Here is a 17,561-nt window from a genome sequence, read left to right as displayed (position 1 = left end):
ATATATCTATATATACATACTTACATAATATATACTTGCATCTATATATATATATATATATATATATATATATATATATATATATATACACACACACACACACACACACACACACACACACACACACACACACACACACACACACACACACACACACACACACATGTATGCATATGTCTGTATCTATATGGGTGTACTTCTGTTCAAAATTACACTTTATCCAATGCCAGATAGATGAGGCCACTTTAGCAAAAGTGCATTTACAGAAAAACACACTTTCGTGAAAAACACTGCACCTGGACTACCACAGGATCCCAGAACATACGACCGTTCTTCCCTGACACACACATACAGTACACATATACACAGTCACTGGAATGGAGAAATATCAAAATTGGCAAGCAAAGTAGAGTAGTATTGCTGGAATTGAATTTACCCTCAAGTCTGGGTGAGTACCTTCACAAGGTAGACCCTGTTTTTTACAAAGTCTCACCAGGCAACACTGATATATATACAATGTATTTTACATGGCATATATCATGGACAGAAGAAGGTTAAAAAAAAAGACAGCTGGGTGCACAAGTCCAGGGATAAAAATGTATCCAATTCTTTTAGGCACATTGGTGCCCTGACTGGAAAAAAATGACAGTGCTGAATCCTCAAGACACAAACATTTCTACAATGGGGTTAGGCCAGGCTCAGGGAGAGGATGGTCCCCCTTTTGCAGAAGGAAGGAAGTAGTCCATAAAAATCGCAAAAACTGATAGGCCAAAAAGAACCTAAAGAAATCGCAAAAACTGATAGGCCAAAAAGAACCTAAAGATAACAGAGTGGACTACTGAGGAATACTGGGGATAATAAAAAAAAAAATCAGCATTGTTACTATTATGCAAGAAGCCCAGAATTTCAAGACAGAAGATATACAAAAAGATTAAGAGCCAAATTAGAGTAAAGAAAAATACTTTCACAATAAAAACGGTCAAAAGCTTCAAATGCACACAATGTTCATTAATGTAACAGATTCATAAAAAACATTATATAGACCAAGAAACCTTGGGCCACTGAGAAAAAGAAGAGACCACGAAAGTGCAAAAATATAAGGAGTAAACTAGAGATTATTGAGCAGTATAAATATTTTTCTTTGACATTCAATAATCATAATACTATACTATTATTTATTCTCCTGAATCCACTTATTTTTCCACAGACTGATCAGCTTTTCCACATTACCCGAGACATTATATTTTGATCAAATTTCATACAATGCATAATTAAGAACAAACATAATAAAAGTTAAGTATAAGGTGAATTTATGCAATTCAAGCCTTTTCCTCCTTATTGTATAATAGTCCTCGTTTAACAGATTCAACTTAGAGCCCATATTTTAGATAACAAATGTAAGAATGCCTTCTCGTTATCTGTCAGAAACATAATAATTTCTCTGATATGCTCTTTCCCATCCAGTGCCACCAAATTTATTAGATATACCTTCTTTCTGGATTGCAACAACTCTTACGTCCTCCAAAACTTCTTCCCATTGTTTATTGTTTTCTAATTATTTCTCCTCTTCTAAATTTGATACCCATTTGATTGCAGTTCCTAAGCCTGTATATGGAAAATGTATTTGTTCAGAATCTAGTTGTAATTCAAAGTCTTGTTTATCCACAAGCAACGAGGTGGACAATCTGAGTGCGAGGTCACAGAAGGTGCATGGTCTGCTGCTGCTAGACCTATGTTTGTGAGTGAAGTCCAGCAATCCATCAACCAACATTGTAATGCAACTCCAGCACTAGCAAAAAATACCCCGTGATTGTCTCTTGCAGCACAGTCATGGAGGGGGACTCCATTCTAAAGATTCTGGAAGAGGAACTCTGGTAAGTTCCTCACTACAGTATGACAAATTTACAGCCCTCCAAGAGCCATCCTCAGAAAGAGGATGTTCTCAATTGCACAGTGGTAGTCCAAAGAATATCCCATCCCTTCACACTAGCCCATCCACATTGGTTGAACCACATAAACTTCCTGCTAATCCTGTGACAGTTGGTTGACAAATGATGCTTCACAAATAATTTTGTCAATAAAAACTGCTTATTTCTAGACATGCTATGCCTTGACAGATGCATCCTTGCCCTGCTGGAAATCCTATACCTAGCAAAGAACGTAATATTTTTTCTCCAGTGCAATCTGCTGTTAGCCGTAAAGAATTCAACTTTCCATTGAAAGACGATGCAAAACTTGCTGCTTTATCTTGAGCAGCAGAGATCAGAAAATCATTTAATGTTGTCTTCTGGTTCTTGTATGGATTGGATTTCTCTTCTATTGTCTAGCACTACCTCTGTGTGTGTTCCTGCTGCAGAAACAGTTACAGAAAAAAAGACAGTACACTCCCCAGTGAATCTAGATATAAATTTGACTTGTTATAGCAAAATCCTGGTTACACATTTAGTTCACCTGAATTCCCTGTTTATAGGTCTCTGATCCTGTACGATACACATTTGAAGTTGCCAGGTGACTGTAGTGTGCCAAAAGTTCAAGGAGTTTTTCCAACAAATATTGGTGGTAGTGCTGTCCAGTTAAAGAACAGCCACAGTGCTTTTCAGCCTGTATATTCAGAAAAGAACATGAGTGCAGGTTCTGATAAGCAGATACCTTGAGGGATGGAGCTAGATGCAAGGTGAAGAGCTTTAGACAGGTATGTACAAAGTGTGAATTACCTACTGTGTCCAAGATGGAGTGTAGGAAGGTAAAAAGCCAAGTGTACATACCTGAAGTTGGAAAAGAAGTTGGAAAACAGTCACTGATCTTGGAAGACTCTTACAGTAAAAGCAAGGCATAACCCCTTCCCCAACTATCATTAGGAAGTAGGTCCTAAATGCACCCAACAAGCCAAGATCATCACATGAATGGACCCTGATAATATCCCAGAATGACTCCTAAAGAGCATGAAGCATGGCCTATCAGGACCACTGGAATGACTATCTAACCATAGCCTCCAGTAAGACTTAAAGCTGCAGGAAATGATAACTGCAACTGTCATCATCAACCTCCTTCTTCCCATTTTCTACATGGAATCAGGGTGCATGTTAACTGTCACCATCTCTCGCAGTTCAGTGCCAAATTCCTGTCTTCTTCAATGCTCATGCCTGATTGTTGCAGATCTTTTCTCACACAATCCATCCACCTCTTTGTTAGATGCCCTTGTTTCCTCTTACCTTCCTCCTGTCTGTCCCAAATCTTCTTCACCAGATCATTTCCCTGTTTTCGGCACATGTGCCTGAACCACAGTGGTCCGTTCTCTTTGATCTTTTCTACAATTGTAGCTACTTTGGCTTCTACTTTTATGACCCGGTTTCTTCATCTGTCTCATGGTGTGCATCCTACTACCCTTCTCATGCACTTAATTTCTATCTCCTCTAGCTTTCTCATCTGATCTGCCTGTAATGCCCAGGTTTCTGTAGCATACATTAGTACTGGTAGCACCACTGCTTTGTACCAGTAATGCCCAGGTTTCTGTAGCATACATTAGTACTGCTAGCACCACTGCTTTGTACCAGTAATGCCCAGGTTTCTGTAGCATACATTAGTACTGCTAGCACCACTGCTTTGTACCAGTAATGCCCAGGTTTCTGTAGCATACATTAGTACTGCTAGCACCACTGCTTTGTACCAGTAATGCCCAGGTTTCTGTAGCATACATTAGTACTGCTAGCACCACTGCTTTGTACCAGTAATGCCCAGGTTTCTGTAGCATACATTAGTACTGGTAGCACCACTGCTTTGTACCAGTAATGGCCAGGTTTCTGTAGCATGCATTAGTACTGGCAGCACCACTGCTTTGTACCAGTAATGGCCAGGTTTCTGTAGCATGCATTAGTACTGGCAGCACCACTGCTTTGTACCAGTAATGCCCAGGTTTCTGTAGCATACATTAGCACTGCTAGCACCACTGCTTTGTACCAGTAATGCCCAGGTTTCTGTAGTATACATTAGCACTGCTAGCACCACTGCTTTGTACCAGTAATGCCCAGGTTTCTGTAGCATACATTAGTACTGCTAGCACCACTCCTTTGTACCAGTAATGCCCAGGTTTCTGTAGCATACATTAGTACTGCTAGCACCACTGCTTTGTACCAGTAATGCCCAGGTTTCTGTAGCATACATTAGTACTGGTAGCACCACTGCTTTGTACCAGTAATGCCCAGGTTTCTGTAGCATACATTAGTACTGGTAGCACCACTGTTTTGTACACCTTACTTTTCAATTTCTTTGGCATTCTTCTGTTATACACTACACCTGACACTCTAGGCCAGTTGGCTGCAGCCCCTCTGATTCTACGTTTGACCTCTTCATTCAGACTTCCATTCTCCTCAACTACCCCTCCCAGATACTTGAAGCTGTTAACCTGTTCCACAATATTGCCTTGTAATTCTTAGCTTATTATGATTTTCCCAATTTGCTGCCATTACCACTGTCTTATCTGTGCTTAGTTTCATCCCATTTGCCTTCAGTTTTGCATTCCATTCCCCTATCCTTTTCTGAAGTTCTTATTCAGTCTGCCTGTAATGCCACATTATCTGCATACTTAACTTTGTTGATATGTACCTTCCAACCTGCTTGCTAATTTAGTCCTTTGCCAGTATGAACAGCAGTGGGCTCAGAGCTAAACCCTGGTGCATAGCCATTCCCACTGGGAACCCTTCTGGGAGACCGAACACTGTTTGTACTTGAGTCACTGGGTCCATGCACACAGCATGCACTAATTCTACCAATATTTTTGGGACTTTGAACCACCACAGTACTGCCCAAATCAGCTTTCTTGGGACATTGTCATATGCTTTCTCCAAGTATAGAAATGCCCATTTGGACTCTTTCCTTACCTATAGCACCTTCTCAGCTATCTGTCTCACTGCAAACAGTGGGTAAGTTGTGCTGGATCCTGATCTGTATCCGAACTGCTCATCTCCCATCTTACTTTCTCCTACTGGGTTTACCTTCATGTGTGCGTATTGCACACGGGCGAACTGCAATTGTTCGAAAGGCTGTTTGCAAAGTTTGCAAACAGAACGAAAAAAGGTTTGAATGTGCAATGAGAGAATGCACAGCGACATTTGCTCATTGCACATTCAACATTGTGGGGCGGATTGCACTATAGTGGCTATTGGAAAGTAGTCCCTTTCCCCACTGTAGTGCGATCTCGGAGTTAGAATATTAAAGTAGGGGGTGTGGGGGGCACAACCTCCTCCCACATTGAGGGTGCAGGGTGGCTTGCCCCTGCTTTACACTTTTTTTTAATGTTCGAAAAACAGCGAATCTGCTTTTAGATTTGCTGTTTTTTGAACATTAACGACTATCGCAGTTTTCACTTTCATGGTTACGAGTCATTCATATTAGCATTCGAACCACTGTGATTCGGCTTTATAAAGGTAAACTCTCCTACTCTACCTATCTGTTTATCAATTACCCTCTACAGAACTTTGTTGCAGTGTGACACGAATTTGATACCTCTGTACTACCCACACTTGTGCCTGTTCTTGAACACTGGCACAAGCATGCTTATTTGTCAGTGATCTGGGTATGTCTTTCTCGCCACACTGCTAGGACTACCCTCAGGTGCCATTTTTCTCCTGTCTCACCCAGCATCCTTATCATATTATAGGCCCGCACTCAAAGCTAACCCCTCTAACCTGACTGACCCACATACTAACATCGTGCAAGTCCCATTCTTATTACTTTACCACTGTTGCTCTCTCTCTCTCTCTCATGTGACATCTTACTATATATTATATTCCTGCCTGCACTTCAGAAAAAAAAAGTATTATCGTCTAATCATATTTTCTATGCTCATTAAAAATGTATTTTAATGTATTTTCCACTATTATGTATGTAAGTTGCTTATCTTTTTACATTTTCTAGGCTCATAGAAAATATATTTTACATTATCATGTACAGTATGTAACTTGCTTATTTTTTTCCATCGCTACGTTATTGTCTAATACTTATCTTTGGAGCTTTTCTCCCCAGGTCTACACTGAAAACAGGTCTCTGGCCCAGTCAGACACTACCCAGTAAATACATAAATATCTGGTGGGACTTCATCTGAACCTGCCACTTTCCCTGGCCTCATTTTCCTTAGTGCTATTCTTACGTCTTCGCGGGTGGGCTCCTCTTCTTCTTTGATTGTAGGCTGTGTATGGGGCAGTACAGATTTGTGGGATTTTCCTGATTCAGAAGGTTCTGGAAGCACTCCTTCCATCTGCCTTTCATGTCCTGTGGAATGGTGAGCAGGTTAATGCTGAAAACCCTTGTGTAGGGTGTCTGACTATCTTCTTTATCTTTCTGTCCTTGTCTTGCAACTTGATATAGTTTCTTTGTGCCACCTACCGAGTCACTTTTTAGAAGCTGGTAGAGTGCCTCCAATACCCTGTTCTTTGCTATTGCAACTCCTTTCTTAGCTTCTTTGTTAGCCAACCAGTATTCCGTCCTAGTCTGGTATGTCTTTTCTATCTCCCACTTTTTCCTGCAATTCTTCTTTCTTTTGATGTTTTCATGAACTTCTGCATTCCATCACCAGCTTTCCTTATGTCACTTATTTCCATGCCTGGCTGGCCACATATCTATTCTGTAGTGCTCACACATGCTGTTTTGATTTGCTGCCATTCTTCTTCAACTCCACCTATTTCCTTCTCTTCTTGGGGTGCTAGAGCCCTGAGTAATTCCTTGAACTGGTGTGCTTTCTCTCCAGTCAACTTCCAGGTCTTCAGCCTGGTCTCTGTTGACCTTAGAACCTTGACCATTACTTGCAGCTGATTGTGGCAACCAACTTTCCTTACTAGAAGGAAGTCTACCCAAGTTGCATGTTGGCCACTCTTGTATGTGATATTGTGACTGTCTTTCTTTCTGAACCATGTGTTGGCTGTTGGCTACTATCATAACCATTTGCCAGACAGAAGTCTAGAATGGCCTCTCATCTTTATTCCTGTTGTCACACCCATCTGGACCCAAGAAGACATCATATCCTGCCCTGTCTGCCCTAATATGTGCATTCAAGTCCCCCGTTATCAACATCAATTCATGTTGTCCTGCTTTATTTAGCAGGTCCTGCAACTGCTGTATGAATGTGCTCTTTTCCTCACTATCACAAACCTGCTGTGGGGCATAGGATGAGATTATGAATACTGGCCTATCATTAGCCTGGAGTCCGATTGCCATGAGTCTGCCACTAATTCTGATGATATCCCTTACTACCTTCTGAAGCCTCTCTCTCACCACAATTCCCACACAATTTCTAGTCTATCCTCCTCCTAAGTAGTAGACTCTGGATCACAACACAAGTGTTTTTTGCAGCACTGCCCTGCCATCTTGCATCTTGGACACACAGGATGTCCAGCCTCCTCAGTACCATCATGTCATCTACTTCCAAGCGATGTCCTTTCAGTGACTGCAATGATCATCTCTCTGCATAAGGGTGGGCATTCTGTGGACCCTGACAACTACAGACCCATAAGTATGACCAGTCTCATATGAAAAACCATGGAAAGAATTATAATTTAAAATGATAAATGATGACAGAGAACTTTCAGACACTGGTGTGGGAATTGTGATGAGAGACAGGCTTCAGAAGGTAGTAAGGGATATCATCAGAATTAGTGGCAGACACATGGCAATCAGATTCTAGCCTAATATGCCAGTATTCATAATCTCATCAATCATAATACTGGCCTCAAACAAATGCCCTACATTGACCGCCTCAAAAAACTCAAGCTTTACTCTGTAGCATATTGCCTGCTCCGAAGTGATCTCTGCCTAACATATAAAGCTATGTCAAACCCAGAGCCGTTGGACATGCTACACCTAAAGAAATCCCAATCCCTCCAAGCTACATGCTCTAGGGACCTAAACCTTGTCACCACAATAAACAGGACATGCTGGAGGGATAGATTCCTGTCCCAGAGACTTCCCATACTCTGGAACAGGCTACCCATCTATGTCAAGCAAAGTTCTTCATTAGCACTCTTCACACTCTTCAAGAAAAATCTTGATGAGTGGATGGGAAATAGGAAATACACCCGGGGTATCACTTCTGTGTCTCTGCTCGACAGTGGCACAGGAAAATAACTTTATTGGGTGGCGTAAGCCAGGGAACCTTGTTGGTTAGGCTTACACAGGCCCTTGAGCTGAATCCCTAGTATCTACCTATGAACCTATGGATACTTACTAGCCTGGTGCTGTCAAAGTCAGATCATGCTTACTCATTCTGGCAGACTTCCTCAAGAAGATCACCAAGGCAATGAATGAGGGCAAAATGGTACATAATGCTTACCTTGACTTGGCCAAGCCATTTGATACTATACCCCACATGGGCATTGTAAAGAAACACAGAATTAGGCATTAACCCCTAAGTTATGCACTGGATAGTGGGCTCTTACGTAGGACCCAAGAAGTTAGGATAGGGGAGACCACCTCCACAAAGAGGCCAGTTGCTAATGAAGTACAGAGGGCCTGTAATATATTAACAAGAAGGGCTTCAGCTCCGTAAATTACCACATGGTAAATAATATATGTATAACGTGTCAATGCATCACCAAAGTTAAGGTAGTTTGCTTGATACACACATTTGGCTCACATCTGAGCTAAACAAAAGGCTCTTTTGAAAGGACTTCCAACAGTCATCTGTCTGGTACACACACACATTCATCTTCTTTCAGCTTTTCCCGGTTAGGGTTCACCACAGTGGATCACCTGTCCGTTCATTATTGGCACTGGCTGTGGAGTTTTACAGTGTTGAGCTGCCAGCCCGGCGCCCAACCTTCCACAGAAGGCACACACACACACGCACTCACACCTAGGGCCAATTTAGAGTGTCCAATCCACCTACTGCATGTCTTTGGGATATGGAAGGAAACCGGAGCACCTGGAGGAAACCCAAGCGACCACAGGGAGGACATGCAGACTCCACACAGAAGGCACCCAGGCCAAGGATTGAACCGGAGAACATCTTGCTGTGAGGTGACAATGCTAATCACTGCAAAACCGTGGCCGCCCACTCATGTTAAATAGGCATGTCTATGCACACAGGTACTTTTATGTAGACAGAAGGGCGATATTTTACTTGACTGGCTCACCAGATACGCAGTAGCAAGCACCACCCAAACCCTGCCCGCATTGCTTGATGTCACGGTTACTGAATAAATATTCAACCGGACTGTCAGGACACAAGCAATAACAGCCTTAAATCGCTGTAATATCAATATTAACAGCTGTTACTGAATGAATATAGGCTTGGATATAATCAACTCACGCACTTGTTTTACTTGTGGATACAATCCTTATACTTCCATTAAGGGAAAGACACTTCCCTCCCCCACATTTGCCAAACTAATTGTTTTTATTATGTAGTCACTATATCTCAAGGAAAAGGGCAAGTTCAAGTTTGATGTTCTACGACTGATGAATTGTGATTTGTTCTGAGCATTTCAACCCATTACAAATGGATAAAGAAACTTTCATTAAGAATTTGTGTATTATCAGTATCTTTTTCTGTGTTCCCTACCATCCTGTTTCAATCTATGACGCAGAATTTTTGAGTTTTTTCATTCACTTATATAGTTAAACAGAACCTTTTTTTTATTTCTGTAAGTAGCTGTTCCTGCTGTGTTCCCTTGGCTTTCTCTTAGTTCTCTGAAGGTATTTATGTCAGTTTCTTTGCCATGACTAATTGTTTACTTCCCTAGCGAACTATAATGTTTCCCTTAGTCTGAATCATCTGTCTGCCTCCGATTGTCTTTCCACCATTGATCAGGTGTGCCTTATTGCACATTGCCTATATAGCACTGTCTGCTTTTGATCAGGTGTGCCTTATTAAGGTCTCGACTTCACCCACAACTGCTAAGTATAGCAAGCAGACTATATTATATATAATGAATATAGCTTGCATTGCGGAGTTACTCGTGTTTGTGTTTACATGGACATTTAGGGCTTTGTATGAATTTATTATAAATTATCGTCCTTGTACTACATTTCAGCCATAAGTGGTTTGTATTGGCATGTCAGTCATGCCTCATTCATATGCAGGTCCGGCCGTCAATCAGACGCGCCACGCCCACTCTTGCGCGAAACTCCGGGTGAGTCAGAAGGATATATACCATCCCCAGGTCATGCAGGAAATGTCCTATAACACAGTCCATGCAGAAATGTGAAATACACTGCAGCATGAATTCAGATAACTGAAGGTACACTTCTGATGACTAGACACCTCAGGAGGGGCAAGGTTATGCAGGCCAGACACAGACATTATCAAGACATTTGTTGTAAGTGCTGAACTGCATAACACAGCATTGCATAAACAAATGGAAAAGCAGTTGAGCACCTTGGCAGGGCGGCCATAGCTATCAACCAATCAGGGACAAATTTCAACAGAATCAGGGACAAATCCATAAAAGATCAGGGACACTTAAAATAGGAGTTTCAGTAACTTGACACAATAACAGAATAAGAGAATGTGAATTAATATACATTTCCTTAAGGAACAGAAGTCAATAACTTTTAATCACTGTCATTATTTATTAAATATAATTCAGCACATTTCTTTCAAAAGGCACTAGTGTTATGAGGGATTAAGAGGGACAGAGCTAACCGAGTTAAAATCAGGGACCGTTGACTGGTATAGCAGGGCCTTCCATACCAGTGACAGGAGCACCAGAAGGCTAAAGTGGAGCAGCAAGTGAAGAACATGCAGCAGCAGTAAGCCTTCACGGAGTGCTTCAGTGCTCATCTTTTAGTAAAAAATAAAATAAATAAAAAATGCACCGTTTCATTTACACTGTAGCAATCTGCTTGCTACATTGTAGAAACAGTTGCTACAGTTTGTACCTGCCTTCACAGAGCGCTTCAGCGTTCATGTTTTAGAAGAAAAAAAATGCACTGCTTCATTTACATTGTAGCTTTCTGTTTACTACATTGAAGAAACAGTTACTGCAGTTCGTACCTGCCTTCATGGATTGTTACATGTTAAATTTTATTGTAAAAAAGGAACGAAAGCTTTTGCTTTGACTTTTACTAGGTTGACAGTTGCTACAGATAAGAACACACAGAAAGCGCTACGGCGCTAAGGTTTGACTGCAAATGTAATACCGGCTTTTAAAAGCCGGTATGACATTAAACAGCAATCGGGATCGGCTCGGCTCTTCGCATCTGGGGCTGTCACATACCTCAGTCTCAACTGTCCAGGTTTTCACACAAAGTCCAGATTTCTGCCTCATATTTTTGGTGAGTCAGTTCCTCATACATTTTGTGTTTTTATGGCAAATCACAGAGGAGATATATCTTTAAAAAAAAAATGCACGCTAAGACAAAAGTTGTTATTCTAGCAACATTTAAAATCTGTCCCCAACTAGGAACTACAGCGATGGTCATTCCGTTTATAGAGGGAAAAACGGAACTGGAATGGGAGGATGTTAACAAGGTGGGTGGGTGGGATTCTTAGAACCTCATTAATAATGTTGCAAAAAGGGAGGTGATTAGCTAAGTGGGTGGCAGTGTTTTCATCTTCGGTCCGAAAGAGAAATGGGATTTTAGTAACGAGATAGTGTCCCTTTAATATAGACTGATTCAATAAAGGTGTTTTAAAAAAGTTACTATGTAATCTATAAAGGAAATGTTACTTAATACACCAGGTAAAGGGACTTTTATTTCTGCCTCAGATCACAAGAAATAAAAGCTCTTTCAAGATACGTAACTTTGATTTGAAAAATAGGCAAAACATCTGCAGACCCCCACACCCAGCATCTCCAAATACACTCAGTCTGAGAAGGAAAAGAGAAACTTACTTACCACCACAGACCAGATGCTTACAGCAATAACTTCACATTCTCTGGGAACACACAGGTAAACATTGCAAAATACTTATCCTAACCACAACCTGGTTTGTGTTATAAGTGAGCTCCTGGTAAAATAAAAGTTCCAAAATATTCCACAATACATCCAACAGAACATGTTATGGTCTGTTGAAGTGGCGGTTTCACTATGAAAGCACTTAACTATTAGAATAAAGATTGACCTGTTTGTTTTTATCTTGGACTTTGACTTGTGGCTTCCTGTAACATTGGCTGTTCTGCTGGATGTGTTGTGGAATATTGCAAAATACTACTAATGTTTTGCTCAGATACTGTGCAATATTCACAAATATCTCAACTATCACACAGGAAAGGAATTTTATTCTACAAAACTTCCCATAAACACAAACAGCATCATAATGAATGTTGAGCCAGAGTGAAAATGTGTAAGAAAACCGATAACCACAAACTGGTAGAGAATGACTATTAATGGGAACATTGACATTTTATATATTAGATGCAAATTGTGTAAAGATGCACTGTATGCCAACAAAATGTGACCTTTAAATACTTTGACCTACATCTTTGGACTGGTGTGAATCTATAAGAAAAACAGTGTTATAAAGTCAGAAAGGTTTTATAGAGTACCTCTTCATTGTTCTTTGTAGTGAGTTCTAGTTTTGCTTTTTCTGCTTGGTTCAATTTCCATCTTAAGTCAGCAATGATATCAAACTCTAGCTCACTTCCTTTTGTTAAGTGCTTAATTTCACTCTGGAGATCACAGACAGTATTATGCATCCTATAATAAAAGCAAATCAGTGTTAGCAAGGGGCATTCACTGTAAATATGTAATATTCCACTACAGAATATCTGGACTTTCACTTCCTCAGAATCTTAGAATTTATGATTTCATAATTTATTTTACATTTGTTAACCGGGAAAGCCCGACTCGACACATATCCATTTTCAGCGGAGGCCCGGGGAGAAAAGCTCCAATAGCATGTCATACAGAAATTACACAAGAATATCATACAGATATATAGGTTCCATAGAAACATAAGTTATGTATATTAACAATTCCTTTAGTAAAGTCAGCATACAGCATTCCAGTAGTAGGGTTTATCTAGAATATAAACTATAAAACACAAGAAAAACATTTTTTTTTCCTTTTTCTAAATTATGAGTACTCTCAATATTTTGTTACAGAAATAACCAGTGATTATTAAGCTTTATAGTGAAAGGAATTATAAGCATAAAAAATACTAATCTACATGGAATGAAAACATTGACAAACGTTTTACTGCAATACATTTTTGCATTCTTATTTAGGCAATCTACATCAACAGTTCACACATCTAAACATCAAAACATCAAATTCCAAAAGACAGTTCCCTGCAGTCATACCTCTCAACCTCTTGGCAAAGGAAATCTGGACAAATCTAAAAATAATGGGGAGACAAAGACCCAACAATAGGGATAAATTTAAAAATACTGCTCTTAAAAACTTAGAATGTTGCTAGAATAAAATGTCTTGCGTTAGCATGCATTTTTTTTCTGAAAAATAGTATGAAATTCAATTGTCGGTCATTATTCAGTGACTTCAATCCTCAGTTTGCCAGAAAACCACAAATTACATGAGGATCAGATCAAAAATATGAGGCAAAAATCTGGGCATTCTGTAAATATCTGGACAATTGAGAGGTATGTCCACTTAATAGAAGTTAGCCTGGAGTTACTTGTGCAAATCAAACCCAACCAGACACCATCAGAATTTCTCCTTCCCATTTTAAAGTCAAAGTCAAAATGAACTTTGTCATTTAGACCACACAGCAGTGCAACTGAATGAAATTGCATTACTTCAAACTCAATATGCATGCAACATATACTGATAATATTAATACAACAATGACACATACTGATGCTAATCCAACAATAACAGTTAAGACATTTATGCAGTGCCGTGACAAGTACAATGACCTGCACCAAGACTATTCCACTTACGTGTCTTAGTCGGTACCCAAAATACTGCACAGATAATATATTGCACAGATCAAAATCAGACTGATTTCAAATTGGACGGAATGCTAACTTGGCATTGTTAATATTGCACATAAGGTACAAGATTGTACTTTCACAGAGTTACTACATATGTCTATGAATTACTTCAGCACTGTAACGCCAGACCTCTTTGACCAGCATGGTGTATGTTATTACTGGAGTTCAGAAGTCTGATGGCTTGTGGAAATAAGCTTCTGTTAAATCAGTTGGTTTTGCAACATAAGCTACAGTATATCTCCTGCCTTAAGACAAACACAAGAATAGACCATGGGCAGGGTGAGTGCAGTCTGACTATTTTCATGCCTCTGCTGAGGCACTGAGCAGGGTGCAAGTCCTGGATAGAGACAGGCAGGAGAATTGACCTGATAATTCCCTTTGCCACTTTCACCACCCTCTGGAGAGGTTTGTGATCTGAAACCATGCAGTTTCCATACCACACTAAGAGATTATTAGTCAGGATGCTTTTGAGGGTACCCATGTAGAAGGTTGCAAGAACTGAAGGGTGGTAGTTTTGCTCCCTCAACTTTCTTAGTATAGATGCTGTTAAGCCTTAACAATCTATGTGATTAGTGTTTATTGACCAAGACAAGTCTTCAGCGATATGCATCCCCAGGAACTTGGTGCTCTTCACCCTTTCCACTGTTTGTCCTTGGATTGTGAGTGGAGAATGAGCCTTGTGTCTCTTCCTGAAGTCTACTATTATCTCCTTTGTTTTATTCACATTGAGATCCAGGCTGTTGTCACACCAGACAGTTAGTCCACCTCCTCTTTGTAGGCGTTTTTGTCATCATTGCTGTTGAGACATACCACTTCAGTATCATCCGCAAACTTAATACTGTGGTTTGTGTTGTACCTAGTGATGTAGTCATGTGTCAGCATGGCAAACAGCAGGGGATTCAGGACACATCCTTGAGGTACTCCAGTGTTCAGTGTCATGCTAGTCGAGGTGTTGTTGCCTACACATACTTTTTGTGGTCTGTCAATAAGAAAGCCCAGAATCCAGTTGCATAAGAGTGCTAACATTCAGATGGACCAGTTTCTCAAATCAGATGTTGGGGATGACCGTGCTGAAGGCAGAGCTGAAGTCAATAAATAACATGCGGACATAGCAGTCTTTTGTTCTACAGGTGTGCCAAGGGTAAGTAAAGTGCCAGTGAGCTGGCATCTGCCGTACAGCGATTGGCTCTATAAGCGAATTGGAGTGGGTCCAGTGTTGCAGGATGACTTGATGTTAAGTAGACTTTGACCAATCTCTCAAAGCACTTCAATACAGTGGAGGTGAGAGCTACTGGGCGGTAGTCATTCATGCTTGAAGGTGGAGACTTCTTGGGCAGTGGTAGAATGGTTGAAGCACTTGAGTACTGTGGCTTGATGCAGAAGGATGTTGAATATATCAGTCAGAACAATAAGTAATTGGTCAGCACAGTCCCTGAACACCCACCTCAGAATATGGTCAGGACCAGCTGCCTTTCTTGGGTTTACCTGTCACAGCACCCTTTGGGTGAAGGCAGAGCACTTCATTTTCTTGGTTGGTGGGCAGTTTCATTGCAGTTATTTTGTTCCCTCCTTGAACTTTCTGAAGTAGTGTTGAGCTCATTGAGAAACTCCGTGAGAAGGTAGAGGCTTGTAGTCTGATACAGACTGTATATACCTTGCCACAAACACCTGGAGTCTCTCAGGTCCAAGAACTGACCCTGAATTTTCTGTCCATAGGCCCACTTAGCCTCTCTTATTCCTCTACTTACTTTCACTCTGGCTTCTCTAAGGGCATTTTTGTCTTTAGACTTAAAGGTAGCACTGCGTGCCTTCAAGAGCTTGTACACCCCCCACCTATGAGCCAGGGTTTCTGATTCGCTCATGTGATGATGCTTTTGTTGACTGTCACATCATCCACAAACTTTGATATATGGGCCATCACAGACTCTGTGTACTCATCCAAGTTAATTTTCTAGTCCATAGTAGCTGCCTCCTTGAATATATTCTTGGATGAACGGCTGAAAGCAGCAGAATTTTTAAGCTATGCAGTGCTCATCCTTTTCTGACAGGAATTCTTAACGAGTTTCACCAATTGTTTTTATGTTGTATCTTTCGGCTTTTCCCGGTTAGGGGTCGCCACAGCGGTACTCCGGTCCACTAATGATTGGCAGTTGATTTTTACGTACCGACTTGCCAGGCCTGATGCACAACCTTCAACGAAGGTACGCCCATTCACGCATGTCTCCACACAGAAGACGCTTTAGCTGAGAATCGAACAGGACGTCTTACTGTGAGGCGACAATGCTACCGCAGCACCACCACCGCAGCTTAACGAGTTTCACCAATAACTACCTGAAATCAACAAATCTAAACTCTGAAAGTTTTAAGCTACAAGTTGGTGTAATTTTTTAATAAAAAAATCTTCATATTTTCCTGTCAAACTCTCCGGAAGGGACACAAACTATAACCTGGAAAATTTCTAGCATTAAAACATACTATCCATTTATATTCGTAATGGTCAGTTAAATTAGTAATAGTATTCACTATGAATAGTTGAATTCACAAGTTGTAACGCACTAAATTTAAAGCTACGCAATTCATTCTCGGACACATTTAGCTAAAGAATTAGTTAAAGCACCCTTCCTAATACCATATATATGTTATGATATTCTATCTTTGAACCGTCTGCTGGTCTTACCAACATAAAATGCTGTGCAAGATTACATACTGCAATGTAAATCAAATTACAAGAATCACTGTCAGCAACAGTTTGAAAAAAAAAAAAAAAAACACTTTAGTAACCAGATGCTTGAAAACAAAGGAACTATCAATATATTGACAACAGCTACAATTTAAACAAGGAAAAGTTCCGACTCTAGGAATAATTCCTGTATCAGGGTACATTAAACACTGTGTGCTCTAGCCTACAACAAAGCTGTCTCCTAAGATTTATTCTGTTTTAAACACAATCCTGGGACATAGTCCAATTAAATTTTTATATCATGTGACACCATAAGAATACAATAATTTGACTTCAAAATATTAATACATTTTGCACTTTTGGTTTAAGTCAAAACAAAGTACATAATTATTAGTACTTATCAGCTTTATCTTTGACAGCAATATTTCCAGATTTAAAACTGGTACCCATACCATCACTCCTTAAACTATTAACAATATTAAAAGTGGATGTCATCTCATCTAGCTTATAACCACATACCAAGAAGTCATTACACATAGTTGAAGCTTCTGAGAGAAAAACTTCATCAGCCATAGTTGATATGGAGAGACAACAGAATCGCTTCAGTGCATTGCTAAATACATAGCTGGGATAAACACTGCTGTGATGCAAATATGTGCTTTAACATTCTTTTTATACATTCTAATACTTATCAATCCTAGATCATCTTTATATATACTGATATATAAAAGAAATTATATTTGTCTTAGAAAATACAACTTCAAACTTAAATGTAGTAGTATTATTAAGATAAGAAATAAACATTGCTAACTTATCTTTACCTCACCCAATATCAAAAAAATATACCATAAATCAAAACATCTCTAAAAGAATTAAAGATAAACTGCTGTTCCCACTCAAACATAACTAGGTTGGCATACATATTAGCAACAGGTGTGCCCATAGCCACTCCAACCTGTTGTAAATAAGTTTGATTACCGTACAGAACACATTAA

The 17,561-nt window shown here is 40.0% G+C and overlaps 1 protein-coding gene across 3 annotated transcripts in view; it reads right to left on the bottom strand.

The window, feature by feature from the left end:
- The window catches only part of CCDC171 (coiled-coil domain containing 171), a 3,960,104-nt gene that overhangs the window by 3,862,657 nt on the left and 79,886 nt on the right, over nt 1–17,561 (bottom strand). For all 3 annotated transcript variants that reach the window (XM_044061288.1, XM_044061289.1, XM_044061290.1), the window contains exon 3: nt 12,480–12,630. In XM_044061288.1, the coding sequence (XP_043917223.1) occupies nt 12,480–12,630 (151 nt within the window). The remainder of the gene's footprint in view (nt 1–12,479; nt 12,631–17,561) is intronic.

This window comes from Protopterus annectens, chromosome 2.part0 (assembly GCF_019279795.1).
Source record: "Protopterus annectens isolate FY-2018-M chromosome 2.part0, PAN1.0, whole genome shotgun sequence".
Classification (NCBI taxonomy): Eukaryota; Metazoa; Chordata; order Ceratodontiformes; family Protopteridae; genus Protopterus; species Protopterus annectens.
This window is presented reverse-complemented; position numbering and strand designations above follow the sequence as displayed.